Consider the following 16676-nt stretch of genomic DNA (forward strand, 5'->3'; position numbering starts at 1 on the left):
ACTTCCATAGTAAATTGTAATCTAGTGTGTAATGAGTTAAAAATATTAAGAATGTCATCAATGCTATCGGAAGAAGCTGTTAAAATAATATCATCAACGTATCGATAATAAAATGGTAACTGAACCGGCAATAATCCAATTTTTTCTTAAAATTTTTTCCTTTCGATTTATAGAAGCGACAGATTACAATAGAAATTAAGTAGATTTCTATAAATTTCATCGCTTTCTCTCTTTCGACATTTTTATTCATCGAAGTATTATGGTTTGTATTTGTCCTATTTTTGCAATGTTATTATTACATATGTAATGTAATCACGAATGTGCGTAGCGGCCATCACGCGAGCCTTTGGTGCGATGAGACGTGTGAGTGCTGAGCGGCGATGCCGAGCGCTAAGCAACAGCGCGCTTCCCTTCTTGCCTCTCCTGCCGGCGCATCCATCGTTTGACGACATTCGACAAACTGGGCCGAACTATACCCGGAGCCGTTTCTATTCTTTCTATAGGCGCGCTCTCATTAGTACAATTGTAAACTTTAATATCTCGATTATTATTACGGATATCACTAAATGGTAAAGAACTTTTATGTTTATTTCCCATCTACCTTCCTGTGAGGGATTAGAAAAGTCTCGCTGGACACCTTGTATATATACATCATATGCATTATTAAAAGGAATACGAGTACCTTAGGTAATGCTAATGCCAGCGGTTTTGTAACTTTCAAGTCTCATAATTTGAAAAGTACTGATTAAGAAGAGGCTTTATTATAGTGTTTTGAAAAGCTCCTGACATCAGCTATTATAGATTCTAAAATCAAAAATAGAATGTTTCGTTTAAAAAAATCGATTTGACCTTGATTTGACTTTGCTAGCGCCACCCAAGGTCAAATTGATAAGGTCAGTAGATCATTTTCAATCTTCTAACTTTTGTATGAAACATTTTTCTCAGAAATGCTTACTTTTCAAGATATTTAAGGGATTCGGGATTTTTTGTATATCCTGTGTGTGTATATATATATATACAGTCATGAAACTAATTGTCCGAACAACCGCTACGGCGCAAGTCATTCATTTCAGCAGGTAACAAAAAGAAAAGATTGGAATTTGCAAAGAAATACGTAAACTATCATCAATCATTTTTGAATCATGTTCTCTGGACAGATGAGTCAAAGATTAAACTGTCCGAATCTGATGGAAAGAAAAAAGTTTACTGTAAAACTAAAAGTTTTAAAATCCGAAATCTAATTCCGACTGTAAAATATGGTGGTGGAAAATCTCTCTTTTGGGGATCTATGGCAATTTCTGGAATAGGAAAACTTGAATTTATCCATGGTACAATGAGAATCAACATATGTATGTAGACATTTTGAAGCGTAATTTAAAAGAATCTGCTCGTATCGTTGGAATCGAATGGAATTTTACCATGCAGCAAGACAATGACCCTAAGCATACCTCTCGTCATGCGCAGGAATTTTTTAAAACAAATAAGATCAATATACTTTAATGGCTTTCCCAGAGTCCAGACTTAAACCCTATTGAATATTTGTGGGAAGTTCTCAAGTCAGAAGTGTGAAAATCGAATCCACGGAATCATGGGGAATTGGAAAAGGTCATCATCCTGGAAGCATAGAAAAATATTAATCCTGAAGTTACCCGTAAACTTGTAGAATCAATTCCAAACAGACTAAATGCTGTTATTGAAGCTATGGGTTGACCCACGCGCTATTAAAACTCAATATATTATTCAATATAATATTTTTTTCAATATTTTTGTCGTATCAATTAATTTCGCGAATATTTTTTATAGATTTATTATTAATTTATGATTGATTCTGTACATGTATCTAAAAATATAATTCTGACTAGAACTAGTGATGAAAATGTATCACTGGAAAGACTTTTCACTAATAAATACTATTATTCTTAAAAAATTACATTATTTGGTGACGTTGTACCGAAAAATAAACTTGCAATATCTGTGTCTGGATAATTAGTTTCGACTGTATATAAATGTAATAAATGATTGCAATCGAAAACGCTCAATAATACTATTACCGATTAATAACGTTTAGAAATCAATAGACATATCAAATGTGATGCTAAAATAAAATATTCTGAGTTCAATACCTCTATTTCCACCGATCCAATCTAATAATTATAATTTTGCATAATTATTTCCGATAGGTAATTATTAAATACATTCAAATATTTATAGAAAAATGTATAACCTAAGCAGTAAATAATCTTAGTTCCTTAATTAATTCCTTAATTAAGCATTTAATTTGTTAATTTGGCAAACTGATCAATATTATTCGTTTAGGAAACAGTCAATCCCCAAGCTTGCATCACATCTTCTCGACTCATGGGCCATAATCTCTTTAGTAACACCCATCCGGTTTTCTGTGTGGTCAGCAAATACTGATTTTCGGGATCGTGTAAGTGCGAGTAAGCGCCCATTATCAAACTCTGACATATCCTGGCGCATACACTGATCTTGAGAATCTTCTTCTCCACGTCGGTCAGTTTCTTGATCTTTTCGTAACCCTCCACGACGTATCTACCCATTTCTACATCGGCTGTTTGTAGGATCATGTAGCAAAGAACTACCGCTAGCTCAAAAATACGACAAGTCCTGTGACAATCACCGAAATCGATCACAGCGACAATGTTTTTACCGTCGGAACTCACAAGAATGTTGTGCTCATTTAGATCACCATGTATGATCGTTTGTTCCAGCTGGTCTGTGATTGACAACACCTCCCTCTGGAAACTTATGATCACGTCGTGCACCAGCTGCTTATCCAACGAACTCTTGATCGCATACGTAAATTGCTGCACTCGCGGCACCGAAGTCAACATCCACAATGATTTGTGATCGTCAAAAGCAGGATGATTGAACTCCATGAGTATCTCATCGACTCTCGCGGTGAAGCTGCCGACCTTGCGCAACAATTCGTCGGTTATTTTTACATGATACAATAACTCACCGGGACGATAGACCAACAGTCTCACGGCATACTTCTCCATGGTATTCTCGTTCTTCAGAGTCTCCAAAGAAAAGTACATGCCGTTCATATTCTTAATCGGTAACGGGCAGCAGACATTTCGCTGATTAAGGAAAATCATTAACTCTGTCTGCGCTTCTATCACATCGGTCTTACGAGAATCCAAAAAGTTGATCACCTTAAGGACATAGCCGGCCTTTTCTGGGCTGATTGCATATGGATTCACGGTCATCCCATCACATATTATGTGGTAATTGCGATCGTCGTAAGAGTTCAGTTCGCGCACACTCGTCGCCTTCATACCGTAGAGTCGCTCCAGCAGTGCAACTGCTGTCTTCTCGGTCACAGGCGGGCGTATATGCTGACCTGGGATGAGCAGCGTGTCATTGTACTCCATATTGTCGCGATGCACGACGCAAAAATAGCCGTGAGTTATTAAGGGGGAAGCCGGGTCGATGGAAAAAAGAAATGTACGTTCCCTGCGCAGCGAAGAGAGAAAGCAAGAAGAACGGCGTTTGGAACAGCGAACAAAGCCGTGGCTGGAATATCTTCTTTGTTCTTCAGTTGATTAATTGTTAAACTGTACAGATATAAACTACAGCTATAGAATTGTTGAGAACAATTTATTAATTGATTGGGAACATCAGTAAAATAAAAAATAAATTGTAATTAATAAAAATTATATATATATATATCAACAAAGGCTGCTTAATATTTATTTCTTATCAAATGGTAATTGGATTGTATTATTACTTTAATTTTATTTAAAACATATTTAGTGCACGTGAAACACATATACACATTTTAACCAACAAATGAATAATTTATTTCAAAGAAGTAGTATATAAATAAATTTATTACATATTTTTTACAAATTAAAGTAAAAGAAAGCATTTACTGTTGTGTTCGGTAGGTTTAACAAAGATAATAAGAAATTTAAAGTATTTTAAATACAAAGATACACGTTTATAAATAACACCCGCAATAAGTAAGCGGATATTCACGGCCGCAGACATATGTGTAAATATTATTGACTCACCCGACTAAAGGACGTGTTTATTCAACCAAAGGAAGCGGCAAACTAAATTCTCAGATGTACAGAACAGTTTGCTAAACTAGACAAGCGATTATGTGGCGGGGAGTGTAGTCCACGCTCAATCATCGTTGACATTCAGCACAACTGGAGGGTACAAACGCGCAATATTTACATCAGTGGTAATTGAACATACAACACGATGCAGCACGATATAACGTATCGCGGTGACTAAATGATTCAATCTTATCATAGTCGATAAAACCAACGGAGATAGCATTTGCGGAGTTATTACTAGAGTCCGACCAAAACCACTTTTTTATCTCTAACTGAAACTGAAAACAAATATTCAGTTTTTATTCAATTTCGGCCGAAACCGAAAACGAAACCGAAATTGGATAAATCTTACAAACACCATATGATTTTCAGAGTCATTGGAAAATGTCAAAATATGCGAAATTTATGTACTTTTTTAAAAATAAAATTTTATTAATGTCTTATTTTATTCCTTAAATTATAAGAAATGTTCTATAAGGAACTTCAGACACTAAACATATGGCAACCTGGCGAGTAAAAGGAATAAAGAAAAGAAATAGCGCTGGCGTGATTTGCAGTAATTGGCGCCGATCAGCCGACAGTAACATATATTATAGTTTTTCGAATGCTCGCCAATACGTTGCAATTTATACTGTTTCGGTTTACTTACCGAAATTTTCTCTTAATTTTTCTCTTAATTTTCGGTCGAAATCGAAAACAAACCGAAACTTTGATTTTTTACCGAAACTGAAATCGAAACCGAAATTTCGGTCGGATTATAGTTTTTACCCAGTTATTACCTTTGAGATACATTGAATCGAGAGAGCTTACTCCCTTTGGTTTGGATAAGGCTAATCCACTCTTTCACAAAAGGATTGATAAGGCATGAGTATACATTAGTTAGAGACTATCTGAATTTCTTCATCAAATTGATTTTTATTCCTTACAACGCAATTTGTAATTAAACATATTTACAAATAAATTCTTTCATATATATATATATATATATATACATATATATATATATACAAAAAAAGATACATAAATCTTTCAAAAGATAGTCATAAAAAGCTTTGCGAAAAGATTTAAAATTGTTTCAGCCTTTCTTACGTTTTTTCCTTATTACGATGAAATATAATAAACTTTGTAACTGAGGCAACTTTAAATTCCATATCACATGTGTATGTCTTTTAAACATTTTTATACAAAACAGAGAAATTACTTGTAATAAATACCTTTCTGTAATCTCCCTTTATATTCAACATACATCAGTTTCTTTTTTTTTACGTTCGGGATTCATTCCTGTATTAATAGCTGAAAACAAGTATCGAATGTGCATAAAACCGGTGATATTCTCTCCATTAATTTTATAATATGCAAAGCCTCTAATATATATTTCTGTTTTTTTAATTCGTTTATAAGTATTTTTGCATTTTCCTCAATGCCGGTTAAAGATTCATTTACAAAAACATATTCGATAATCTGTTTGTATACAATGTGGTCTGGTCTAAACAATGCTGTTAAATCATTTCGGAAAAGTTTCTCCAGTATTAATGGTGGTAACAAAATAGTCTGAAAAAATAAAATTAAGTTATATACATTTTAAGAGTTAACTTTTCGTAGGTGAATGGACAGACGACAATAACCTGTTGTTCTTTAATAAGAATTACTGCTTCTTTATGCATCAAGACGTCCTGAGAGCATAATCTTATGTAAAGGCTTTGTACAAAGCTAATGTGATCTCGTTCGAGCTTCAAAAACTGTTTGAGGATCTATATTATAAAATATATTTAAATAAGTACAGTATTTAATTATCTATAAAAAAGGAAATAATGCAATTCGTTACAATACCTTCTTAGATGCTAATAATTCAATGAGTTTCTCATGCTCTTTTAATATTCGTTTTTCAAAATCAGTCGTATTCGGTTCTATAAGCGCAATTATCACTTTCATCATTTTTAAAACTGGATGATTATCTATTGTGATATGATCTGGCATATTAAATTGCGGCCACTGCGATATTATTTTTTTTACTTCCTGATATTGCTCTAAATTATTGATTTGATTGAACCGTTTCTTAAATAGCTTAAATCGATCTTCCTCTGTCTCACACTCAGCAATAATACAATCAAGAGAAAGAACGGTTTCTTCTTGTAAAACTTCTTTTGATTTAATTTTATCCTTCTTATCGTTATTTGCTTCCATGCTATCATCAGAAAAATCACCCCAATCATCTGTCCATTCTACGGCCTCAATATCATCTGAAATAACTATTTTCAGATTTTCATTCGCCTTGGAATTTGATGGAATATCAGTAACATCAACACATTCTACTGATACTCGTTCTTCATTAATGGATTTTGAGATTTTCACAGTCTCTTCAGAATGTACACGGGTAGTAATTTGTCCCAGTTCTAATGTATTTATATCTTTTACTTTCACTTGTTTCATACTAGTAATATGTGCTTCACCGAGTAGATGACTTTGCCAATATTGTAATGTTTTAACAATATCACATTCTTCAGACTTTTGTGCTGCAACTAGCATAATTTTCACTAAATCTAATGGACTGTATAAATATAACTTTTCACAATTAGTGTATAATTTCTTATACAGTTCTAATGAATAGTAATAGAGCGCAGTCTGTATATACAATTCAGTTTGTGGCAAATCTATAAAGATTGTTTGAGCATCTAAGATACGATCTCTGTTTAAACTCAATAGATACGCTATACTAAGTAACCAATCGTTTGACATAGTGTGTTTTGCGCATTCTAAAAGCACTGAAATTAATAAAATAATTTTGTAATTTTCATTACATAAATGTAACTCATTTACGATTAAATTTTTGTTAAATATATTGTTAATAATATAATACTTACAATGATTAATGTCACTTATTTCTAGTCCATAACAAGAGGATTCACTCAATATAGTTATTCTTAAAAGCGCTTGGCAACATTTTAATTTTGTATTTTCTACGTCTGTCATAGAATATTTATTGTAACTCGTCTCATTAACACTTATCCTATACAGTTCGTGTAAGGATTCATAATAGCATGAAAAACTTTGAAGATCGGTATCTTTCTTGTTTTCCACTTCAAAGCTATATGCATTAGTTTCTAATTCACTTTTAAAGTTAAGGTTCAATCTAGACTTCCAAAAATTAGTATTGCTGATATTTCTTATTAAACTAAATGTAGATTCTTTCATGATGTTAGCAGAACTTTTTACAATTCCTGTTGAAGTTTCCAACACTTTTGGAACAAATTCTTTCGTTTCTATCTGCGGCTATAAATTATATAATATTTTTTTTATACAATATTAAGAATAATCTTTATTTTAGACCATATATGTGAGAAACACAATCAATACTAAAAATTTTAAATGCCTATTACGGTCGAAGCTGGATCTTCGTTGCTTAAATAATTCAATCTTGAATTACTAATATATACTATATATGTACTTGCATATATACCATATTGTAGTCTTTTCAAACGCGTTCACTGCGCGCCGAATTATTTTTCCGGACTAAATAAACGCAATTAAAACTACTTTAGCAATCGCGAATTAAACTGATAAGCAATTTAATAATTTGATGCTACCATCAAGCATCATATATTATAAAGATGTTAATATGTTAGAACTGTTAATAAATTTAGGTAATATTTTTCGCAATAAATTTATTAACAGTTTTAACATATTAACATCTTTATAATATATGATGCTTGATAGTAGCATCAAATTATTAAATTGCTTATCAGTTTAATTCGCGATTGCTAAAGTAGTTTTAATTGCGTTTATTTAGTCCGAAAAAATAATTCGGCATGCAGTTTGAAAAGACTACAATATGGTATATATGCAAGTACATACATAGTATATGTTAACAATTCAAGATTGAATTATTTTAAGCAACGAAGATCCAGCTTCGACCGTAATAGGCATTTTAAATTTCTAGTAATGATTTTTTTTATATCTCGCGTTATACATATGTATATAAGAAAAGTATTAAAATTAGTATAGATTATTAAAGTAATTTCTTTTTCATCACGCGTGCACGTAATATGCCCCATAACGCAACGCTTTTGCGTGGGAAAAATAGCCGATAACTCAAGCCGTTGAGTTATTTCTCTAACCCCACGCAGAAGCGTTGAATTAAGGAAAATAGCGCCACGCTGCGCTGCAGCGAGACTAGTGAATTAACGCAACGCAGTGGTAGCGCTCATACAAATAACAACACGGAGAATACATAATAAAAAACGAACATTTACTGCAATCGAAAATAAAGACACAGACTTATCCACTCCATCTAAAATTATTCGTATTAATATCTCTAATTGCAATAACATAAATTTAAGTATTTCAAATTGTAATAATCTCACAATTATAATTGAAAATAATGAGCAATAAAGAATTTTGTACTGTTAAATATTTATTTACGAAATATTTTTTTATTTTTTCGTCGGGGGGCTGCCCCCCCCCGACCTCCCCCCCCCTTCCTGCGCCCCACGTACTGCCCCATATGTCGCACTCGCTTCGCTCGTGCGACTTTGTAATTATATATAGCATATTACTAGCACAATGCACTCGTAATGAAAAATAGCATGTGCACCTCGTGTGGTGTAGTTGCCTATCGCGCAACGCGGGCGCCGTTGGCGCACGAGCGAAGCGAGTGTGACATGCGCGCCCGGGTTGCGCGATAGGCAATTAAACCCCACTCGTTACACAATGTACTATTACCGTTGTCATAGCATCTGTAAAATCATCTTCGCTTGTATCACTTTCTTCATCTTTTGAATTTTCAAATTCCACAACGGGCATCCACAATTCCAAATTCTTATGTAGCATTTGTATTTCTAACAAATACATATGTTCTAAAACATTACCCAATATATCACTAGGACCATTATTTACAGCAAACCATAGACACTTTTGTCTAATTTTTAAATTCTGATAATTATCACAACGTCCCAAATTTAAACAAATTTCCCAAGCAGGAAGATAATTATTTTCTACTAACTGCATACATATCATGGCACATGTACTATAATCTTCAGTCTGTGGAATAAGAAATATAATAATGATATATATTATACCAATCTTTACGTTTTACAATTCATAGAAAACTCTTAAAATTAGATTATAAGAAAATGTAGACAAGATGATAACTATATCTCACCTCAAATGCCTTTTTAGCTATTAGTTCCGAAATTTTTCCTTCACGGAATCTACTGTTATTTTCTTCGATTCGTAAATAAGTTGCTAACGTTAATAATCTTTGTTGATTTTTATAAGCGTCTTTTTGATTATTTAAACAGCGTTCAATTAAGTTTAATCTATCTATCATTAATCTAACTTGAAGAGGTAATATATCGATATTAAATTCATTCAGTATTTGAAGTGATTTAATAAGATCGTATTCTTCTTTAATATTTACGTTATCATCTTCAATAAGATCCAAACAAGTTCTAGAACAATTATTTACATAGATTATATTTCAGAACAAGTTATTATATATATGTAATTACCATTATGTTAACAAGAGATACTTACTTAGCTAAGTCCATGTGTGGATCGATAAGCGTTCTTGAACCATTAAAATATTCTTTGGACGCTTCTAATATAAGGTCAACTGCTTTCTCATAGGATACTTTTAACAAAGATTTTTCATTTTTCTTGGTTTCTATTAAGGTGACACAATTACGAATAATACATTTAATTCTGGAAAGTAAACGGGCCGAAACACATATTTCGAAACAGGTTTCAACAGCAATACATGAAAAAATCAATCCATGTATCTCTAACATATCATTTAATAATTGTGCCCATTCCCTTTCATTTGGAGGTATCAAACTGAAATAATAAATACATTGTCCCTCATGTCTATTATAAAAATCATTAAAAATTTATAAATATTATACACTTAACACAACCTTTTATTTAAACTTCTTGCCGTTTGAATTAACAATGATCTAGCAACATCAGGAACGTTTCTGTTCTTTTGTATAAATTTTAACGTTGTTTTTACACCGTATTTGCTTAAAATTCTAACACAATCCAGTTCTCTTTCACATTCTTCTAATGACATATCACGTACATCTTCTCGTGTTGCGTTTGACCTTTTTTCATCATAATCTTTCGATATCGAATTTAGGATATCTTTAGCTTTTTCATACATATCAAGATCGTCACAGGCATATATACAATCTAAAGCTAAAGTAACAACATCATCTATCAATTCAATTATTTCAATGTCCTGCGTCTGTGTTAAACACTCAAAGAATTTAACTGGAAACGTCAAATCGTTTTTGCTTAAGCAAATTAGATAATCACTTAGTAAGAATTTCTGAAGATCTCCACCCTAAAATTTGTATAAAAATTTATGTAAAATTTATATAAAAATAATATCATTCTATATTAAATCACTGAAATTATATGTATACGTATACATATAATTTCAGTGACTTAAATTTTGCTATACACACCAAATATTGATGCCTTCGTTTAATAAAAGGCAGTAAAAGATTCTTTATATTTTCAACAAAATTTACTTCATTTGATGTACTCATCAAAAGTTTTATCTTCTCCATGTTGCTTATTTTCTCTAATTTATCTAACGGCATACCCTCCAAATGTACTGTGTACACAAGATCATCTAAAGTTTCCAATTCTAATAATAAATCTTCCAGGCCTTTAATATTATGAGACTTTCCAATTTTAACAAACTGCAAAGCATTATCTACTAAAGAGCTATTCTTTTCAATTTCATAAGCACGAGTCCTATACCATTTTTGTAATAAATCTGGTGTAAGTTGTGTATTTCTAAAGGAAAAATAATTGATGATTAGATAATATAAATACTAAATAGAAAAAATGCGGATAACATATACTGTTCTGAATTTGTATGGCCAAACTTCAGGAACATGTAAGGAATCAATAAACTAAGAAAAAAAGTCTTTTAGGAATATACTCGTTTTTGCTTTGTTTTGAAGAAAATCGCAGAAAAAAGACACGATGTAATTTTTGAAATATTGTTTTCGGAATATTATTTTCGTGTACGACTTCAACAACAATGCTTCAGAGGCAGTGCGAGAGTATAAGCGCCGATTTTCAGACAGAAGAGTGCCGAATCGGTGAATTATTACGTCGACCAGATCAGTTTGCAACACGAGCTGCAATACGTCCATTGCTACAAAAGGCCAACATTTTGAACAACATCTACATTATGCAAGTGACAACGTGAATAAATAAGTGTAAATGAATAAGTAATAAATAAATACCAAAATGAAAACTGCTGCGTTCAGCAGAAAAAGCAGCTTTGCAACTGTTGTAAAATTCTTTAATATGATTGGTCTTGCTCTTAGTTTCTCACTGGATCTAAATGTATTATAATTATGTACATCAATTACATCTAAGAATTTTACAACAGTTGCAAAGCTGCTTTTCCTGCTGAACGCAGCCATTGTTTTGTCTTTTTTTGCGCTCTTCTCTAAAAAAATAAAAACAAGCATATTTTAAAGGACTTTTTTCTTAACTTATCGATTCCCTACACACTCCCAAGGTTTGGTCATTTAAAATCGAGACACCCTGTATAATACAAAGTATTCTTACCTATATATTAATAATGAGGGATCCAATTCATATAATATTTCTGCTCGATCATCTAAATCGAAATTTATTATTTCATTAAACTCGTGTTTTTCTGACCAATCTTTTTGTCGTAATTCACGTTGATCTAATAAAAATAATTGATCTTCTGAATCACATTCTGGTAGCAATTTTTGGTAATCTAATGTATTCAAAGTCTCGGGAAAAAAGTTGATAATTGCTAACCAATGAGGCAATAAAGTTTCTCCATAATAGGTAAACATAATTTCAACAGCTCGATAATCACTATCTTTGGCAAATCTGTAATTTAAAAAATATTTGTAACAAAAAAAATACATAATATTGTATTTAATACATCAGTGACAAAATATGTTATTATATTAATACCTAATTGCATTTTTAATAGGTGATAACCTTCGAAACTCTTCATAAAATTCTTTCTTGTATTTAAATGGCGACTCTAATATAATTTCATACGTGAGCAATTTGTCTAAATGATTTAGAAGTTTCCTCCGATACATAATTAAATCTTTCTGGGCCTCAGATAAATTTTTTATGTCTATTTTTTCAAGCATTTCATTGACTTTCTGTACCTATTACCGATTTTCAAATTGAATTAAATTTGTACAATTTTTCCTTATAACATAATATGTAAGTAATATTATGTATTTTATAAGACATATTATCATATATGGTCTTGCTTACCTGTCTTAAACTTACAGTAATTTGATCTAGCGTTTGCGAATCGTCGTCTATATCGGAAATTACAAATTTGTCGTTATCGCAAATATCGATAGCTATTAAAGTTTCTAGATTTGCGCCTCTCAATCCGAAATTTAATAATTCCCTTGCAGCTTCCATAGTATCGGGAACACGTACGACACATTCATTTAAAACCCAAGATCTTTTGCTTACTTTACTCAAATGTTCTGCAATGGCATTCAAGGATAATTCTGACTTTCTCCATTGGGTTTGATATACAAGATCTGTATCCAAATTATATGTATTCGCTAAAGCTAAAGCTTCTTCATATTCCTAAAATAAAGACTGATCAATAACCAAATTAAATAAAACTTTATACACATACCTCAATGTCTATTTTTCTAGAGTATAGCTCCTCCGGAGTAGTGCTTTTTAAACCCAAAATCCTGTAAGTTCGATGCAATACTTTCGATTTCTTTCTTCTTGGTTGAAATCTTTCAATATCGGTTATTGAATACAACGTGCTTTGTACCAAATTCGTAGTATAATTTAATATAGTAACAGGTTCCAACTCATCATCATCTTTTTCACTTTCAGATGATGCTTCTTTATATAAGATTAAAGAACTATTTATTATAAAATGAAATAAATTGATTTTATATTATCTACATACAAATAATAAATTTCTACATTCTTAATGAAGAGATCTATGTGTACAGCTAATATATCAGAGTTGGCAAACGTTACATTTCAGTTTGTCGTTACTTTTTACAGTAAACAATTTGATGACAATGTTGCAATTTTTTATGACGATAACGTTAACTAACTAAACGCTAAGGTTGTACTAAGGTTAGAAAAGTCACTTTGAAAAGTAACTCGTCACCATTACGCGTTACTGACTGAAAAAAGTAATAAAAAATTTAAAATACCTGGACTCTTAATATTCAAAATACGAAATGTGACGTAAAAGGCTAATAAGAGTCAATAAACGATAAAAAGTCTACATTGTTCATTTAACAAAATTTTAATAAAATATTAAAAGAAACAGAAGAAAATAAGAAAATTAAACACCGCAGAGTACAAATTACATGTTTCGGCCTTATATTTAGGTCTTCTTCAGATGTACATAAATTCGAAACGCAGTAAAAATTGATGTACAAAAATTGAAAAAGCGATTCGTTACATAGTTAAATGAGTGTTGAGTCTGAAAAACAAAAAAATTGCTCGTCAATCGATTGGATGACAGGTTGTGAAAAAAATTTTTCCATTGTTCTCAGATTCCAACAATTGAGAAAATACATGTCTAAATCAAAATAATAGTCAATAATTTAAAGTCAAAGGCAGTAAACATTATTTTGTGTGTATCACAAATATATATGTATAACGTCCGATGTATAAAATGAAGAACCGTCTAACTCTCTCGACAGACACAATTGTACCCGTCGAGAGAGTTGGACGGTTCTTCATTTTATACATCGGACGTTATACAGAATACATATACAGGGTGTTCCAGTAACTCTGTTACAAGGCAATATCTCCGTTACCGTTAATGATACGCGAAAATGCCTAAGGAAGAAATTGTTTGGTTTTTTCGAAAGGATACACATTATGGTGGGAATTGTTTCTTTCTCAAGGTCATATTTTAAGAGCCTTTAAAGTTATCAATATTTTTTTAAATAGAACTACATATGTTTATCATTATAGCATAATAGCTGAGGTCAAGACGAATCCAATGGCCTATAAAAATTAAGAAATTTTGAGGAATGGATGCGAATAATGAAATAAGTACAATTGAAAGTTTGGCATAGAAAAATTTATTGTAATAAGTGTTCAAAATTGTTTCCATGGACTTCTAAACATTTGTTAATTCGAGTATTAAACGAACGTCGCACATCTGCGAATATTTGGAGTGTTACAGCATTACAAGCTTGTCGGATTCTTTCTTTCATGTCGTCACGTGTCGTAGGCTTTGTCGAAAAAACTTTCTCTTTGATAAAGCTCCATAGAAATAAATCTAGGGGATTAATATCAGAAGAACGTGGTGGCCAAGGAGTCAGACTTCCTCTTCCTATCCATTTATTTTGATATAAAATATTTAATGCATTGCGAGAAAAACGAGCGTAATGTGGCGGTGCACCGTCTTGTTGGAACCACATAACCAGACGTAAGGATAAGGGAACATTTTCTAATAATGACGGAAGTGTATTAAGCAATAAATTTGTGTACGTATTGGCAGTAAATCCTAGGTTGATGCAAACTGTGCAGTTTCAACACCGTTGGTCGTTGAATGTATGGTGTGGTATTTTGGGTGACTATCTAATTGGACCACACTTTTTTGACACGACTGTTAATAGCAATACGTACACAAATTTCTTACTTAATACACTTCCGTCATACTCGAATTAACAAATGTTTAGAAGTTCATCGAAACAATTTTGAACACTTATTACAATAAATTTTTCTATGCCAAACTTTCAATTGTACTTATTTCATTATTCGCATCTATTCCTCAAAATTTCTAAATTTTTATAGGCCATTGCATTCGTCTTGACCTCAGCTATTATGCTATAATGAGAAAAATATGTAGTCCTTTAAAAAAATATTGATAACTTTAAAGGCTCTCAAAATATAACCTTGAGAAAGAAATAATTCCCACCATAATGTGTGTCCTTTCGAACCAAACAATTTCTTCCTTAGGCATTTTCGCGTATCATTAACGGTAACGGAGATATTGCCTTGTAACAGAGTTACTGGGACACCCTGTATGTATAACGTCCGATGTATAATGAAGAACCGTCTAACTCTCTCGACGGGTACAATTGTGTCTGTCGAGAGAGTTAAACGGTTCTTCATTTTATACATCGGACGTTATACATATATATTTGTGATACACACAAAATAATTTTTACTGCCTTTGACTTTAAATTATTGACTAATTATTTTGACTTAGACATGTATTTTCTCAATTGTTGGAATCTGAGAACAATGGAAAAATTTTTTCACAACCTGTCATCCAATCGATTGACGAGCAATTTTTTTGTTTCTCAGACTCAACACTCATTTAACTATGTAACGAATCGCTTTCTTAATTTTTGTACATCAATTTTTACTGCGTTTCGAATTTATGTACATCTGAAGAGGGCCTAAATATAAGGCCGAAACATGTAATTAGTACTCTGCGGTGTTTAATTTTCTTATTTTCTTCTGTTTCTTTTAATATTTTATTAAATTTTTGTTAAACGAACAATGTAGACTTTATATAGTTTATTAACTCTTATTAGACTTTTACATCACATTTCGTATTTTGAAAAAAGTAATATAAGTAACGAGTAAAAAGTAACACGTTACAAATTAGGAGTTATTTTTTTAATTAACGAATGACTTTTTCAATCCATTACAAATAACGATTGCTTTTCTAACTCTGATGTTAATATTACTGTCATACAAAAATTCACAGTCATTACCAAATTGTTATTATAATAAGGTAACGTTCAACAAAGTAATGCGTTACTTGCCAATCCTGGCTAATATATAACAATATTATACATAAGATAGTTATATTGGGCAAATACAGAATAGTAAACGATAAATATATAAACAAACCTGGCAAATGACCATCGTTGGGTTCTCGACTTCGTTTTTTACTTGTAACAAAGATTTCACAATCTAAACATAAAAATCCTTTTTCTAAACTAAGCTCGCATATTTGTGGTTGTCCTGCTAGAAACTCTGGACTAACACCTAATAGATTTTTTAAGTTCCACATAGAGCAGACAGAAGTAGAACCTGAATATCGAGCTATTATGATAGCCTTAAAACAGAAAATTTATTTTTAAAAATAATATCATATATACAGGGTGTCCCATTTTAAATGATCCAGCCAAATATCTCGAAAATTAAACCCAGTAGACAAAACTGTTTCAGACAAAAATTGTAACTCGAAGGGGGACATAAGATGGTGCCATCGATTTGACCTTGGATAGTCCTCTGAAGGTCACGTGAAGGTCACCTTTAATTTTTCTGATGGAACCCCTTATTTCTCATTGCACATCCTTACAGCTCATCTCGAGAGCTTTCCAAAACACTATAATTAAGTTACTTTTCGTTAAGTACTAGTTAAGTTATGACAATGAAAAAGAATAAATATCATCTAAACTATAGGGAATAAATATTAATATTTCTAAAAATGATGTTATTTATTTCTTTGTAAATTTTAAGAAATAGGGTTCCTAATAAAGTAAATGGCTGTATGTGCTATGATTATCACTGTGTAATTACTTTACACAATTTAATATT

The 16676-nt window shown here is 31.8% G+C and overlaps 2 protein-coding genes across 3 annotated transcripts in view; both read right to left on the minus strand.

Annotated features, from left to right (window-relative positions):
* Positions 1-2239: 2239 nt before the first annotated feature.
* Positions 2240-4492, minus strand: LOC108768978 (hydroxylysine kinase). The gene is made up of 2 exons (XM_018519712.1): positions 4041-4492; positions 2240-3581 (listed from the first exon to the last, which is right to left on the minus strand). The coding sequence occupies exon 2, from the start codon at positions 3396-3398 to the stop codon at positions 2313-2315; it is 1086 nt and encodes a 361-aa protein (XP_018375214.1). The 5' UTR covers positions 3399-3581; positions 4041-4492; the 3' UTR covers positions 2240-2312.
* A 671-nt stretch (positions 4493-5163) lies between these two features.
* LOC108768979 (neuroblastoma-amplified sequence) overlaps positions 5164-16676 on the minus strand; it is an 89908-nt gene continuing 78395 nt past the window's right edge. Inside the window, exons 5-18 of one of the 2 annotated variants that reach the window (XM_018519714.1) lie at positions 15984-16191; positions 12766-12983; positions 12384-12713; positions 12066-12271; positions 11682-11978; positions 10556-10892; positions 10004-10431; positions 9624-9923; positions 9250-9538; positions 8811-9128; positions 6953-7361; positions 5922-6853; positions 5717-5842; positions 5164-5642 (exon numbers count right to left, since the gene is read on the minus strand). In XM_018519714.1, coding sequence (XP_018375216.1) covers positions 5367-5642; positions 5717-5842; positions 5922-6853; positions 6953-7361; positions 8811-9128; positions 9250-9538; positions 9624-9923; positions 10004-10431; positions 10556-10892; positions 11682-11978; positions 12066-12271; positions 12384-12713; positions 12766-12983; positions 15984-16191 — 4674 coding nt within the window. In that variant the 3' untranslated portion in view covers positions 5164-5366. Of the gene's footprint in view, positions 5643-5716; positions 5843-5921; positions 6854-6952; positions 7362-8810; positions 9129-9249; positions 9539-9623; positions 9924-10003; positions 10432-10555; positions 10893-11681; positions 11979-12065; positions 12272-12383; positions 12714-12765; positions 12987-15983; positions 16192-16676 lie in introns of both variants that reach the window. The other variant, XM_018519713.1, reaches the window with a different exon arrangement.

Source organism: Trachymyrmex cornetzi, unplaced genomic scaffold (genome assembly GCF_001594075.2).
Source record: "Trachymyrmex cornetzi isolate Tcor2-1 unplaced genomic scaffold, Tcor1.1 scaffold830, whole genome shotgun sequence".
Classification (NCBI taxonomy): Eukaryota; Metazoa; Arthropoda; class Insecta; order Hymenoptera; family Formicidae; genus Trachymyrmex; species Trachymyrmex cornetzi.

Coding starts and splice junctions, on each gene's coding strand:
- LOC108768978 (XM_018519712.1), bottom strand. CDS start 3,398: ATGGAGTACAATGACACGCTGCTCATCCCAGGTCAGCATATACGCCCG.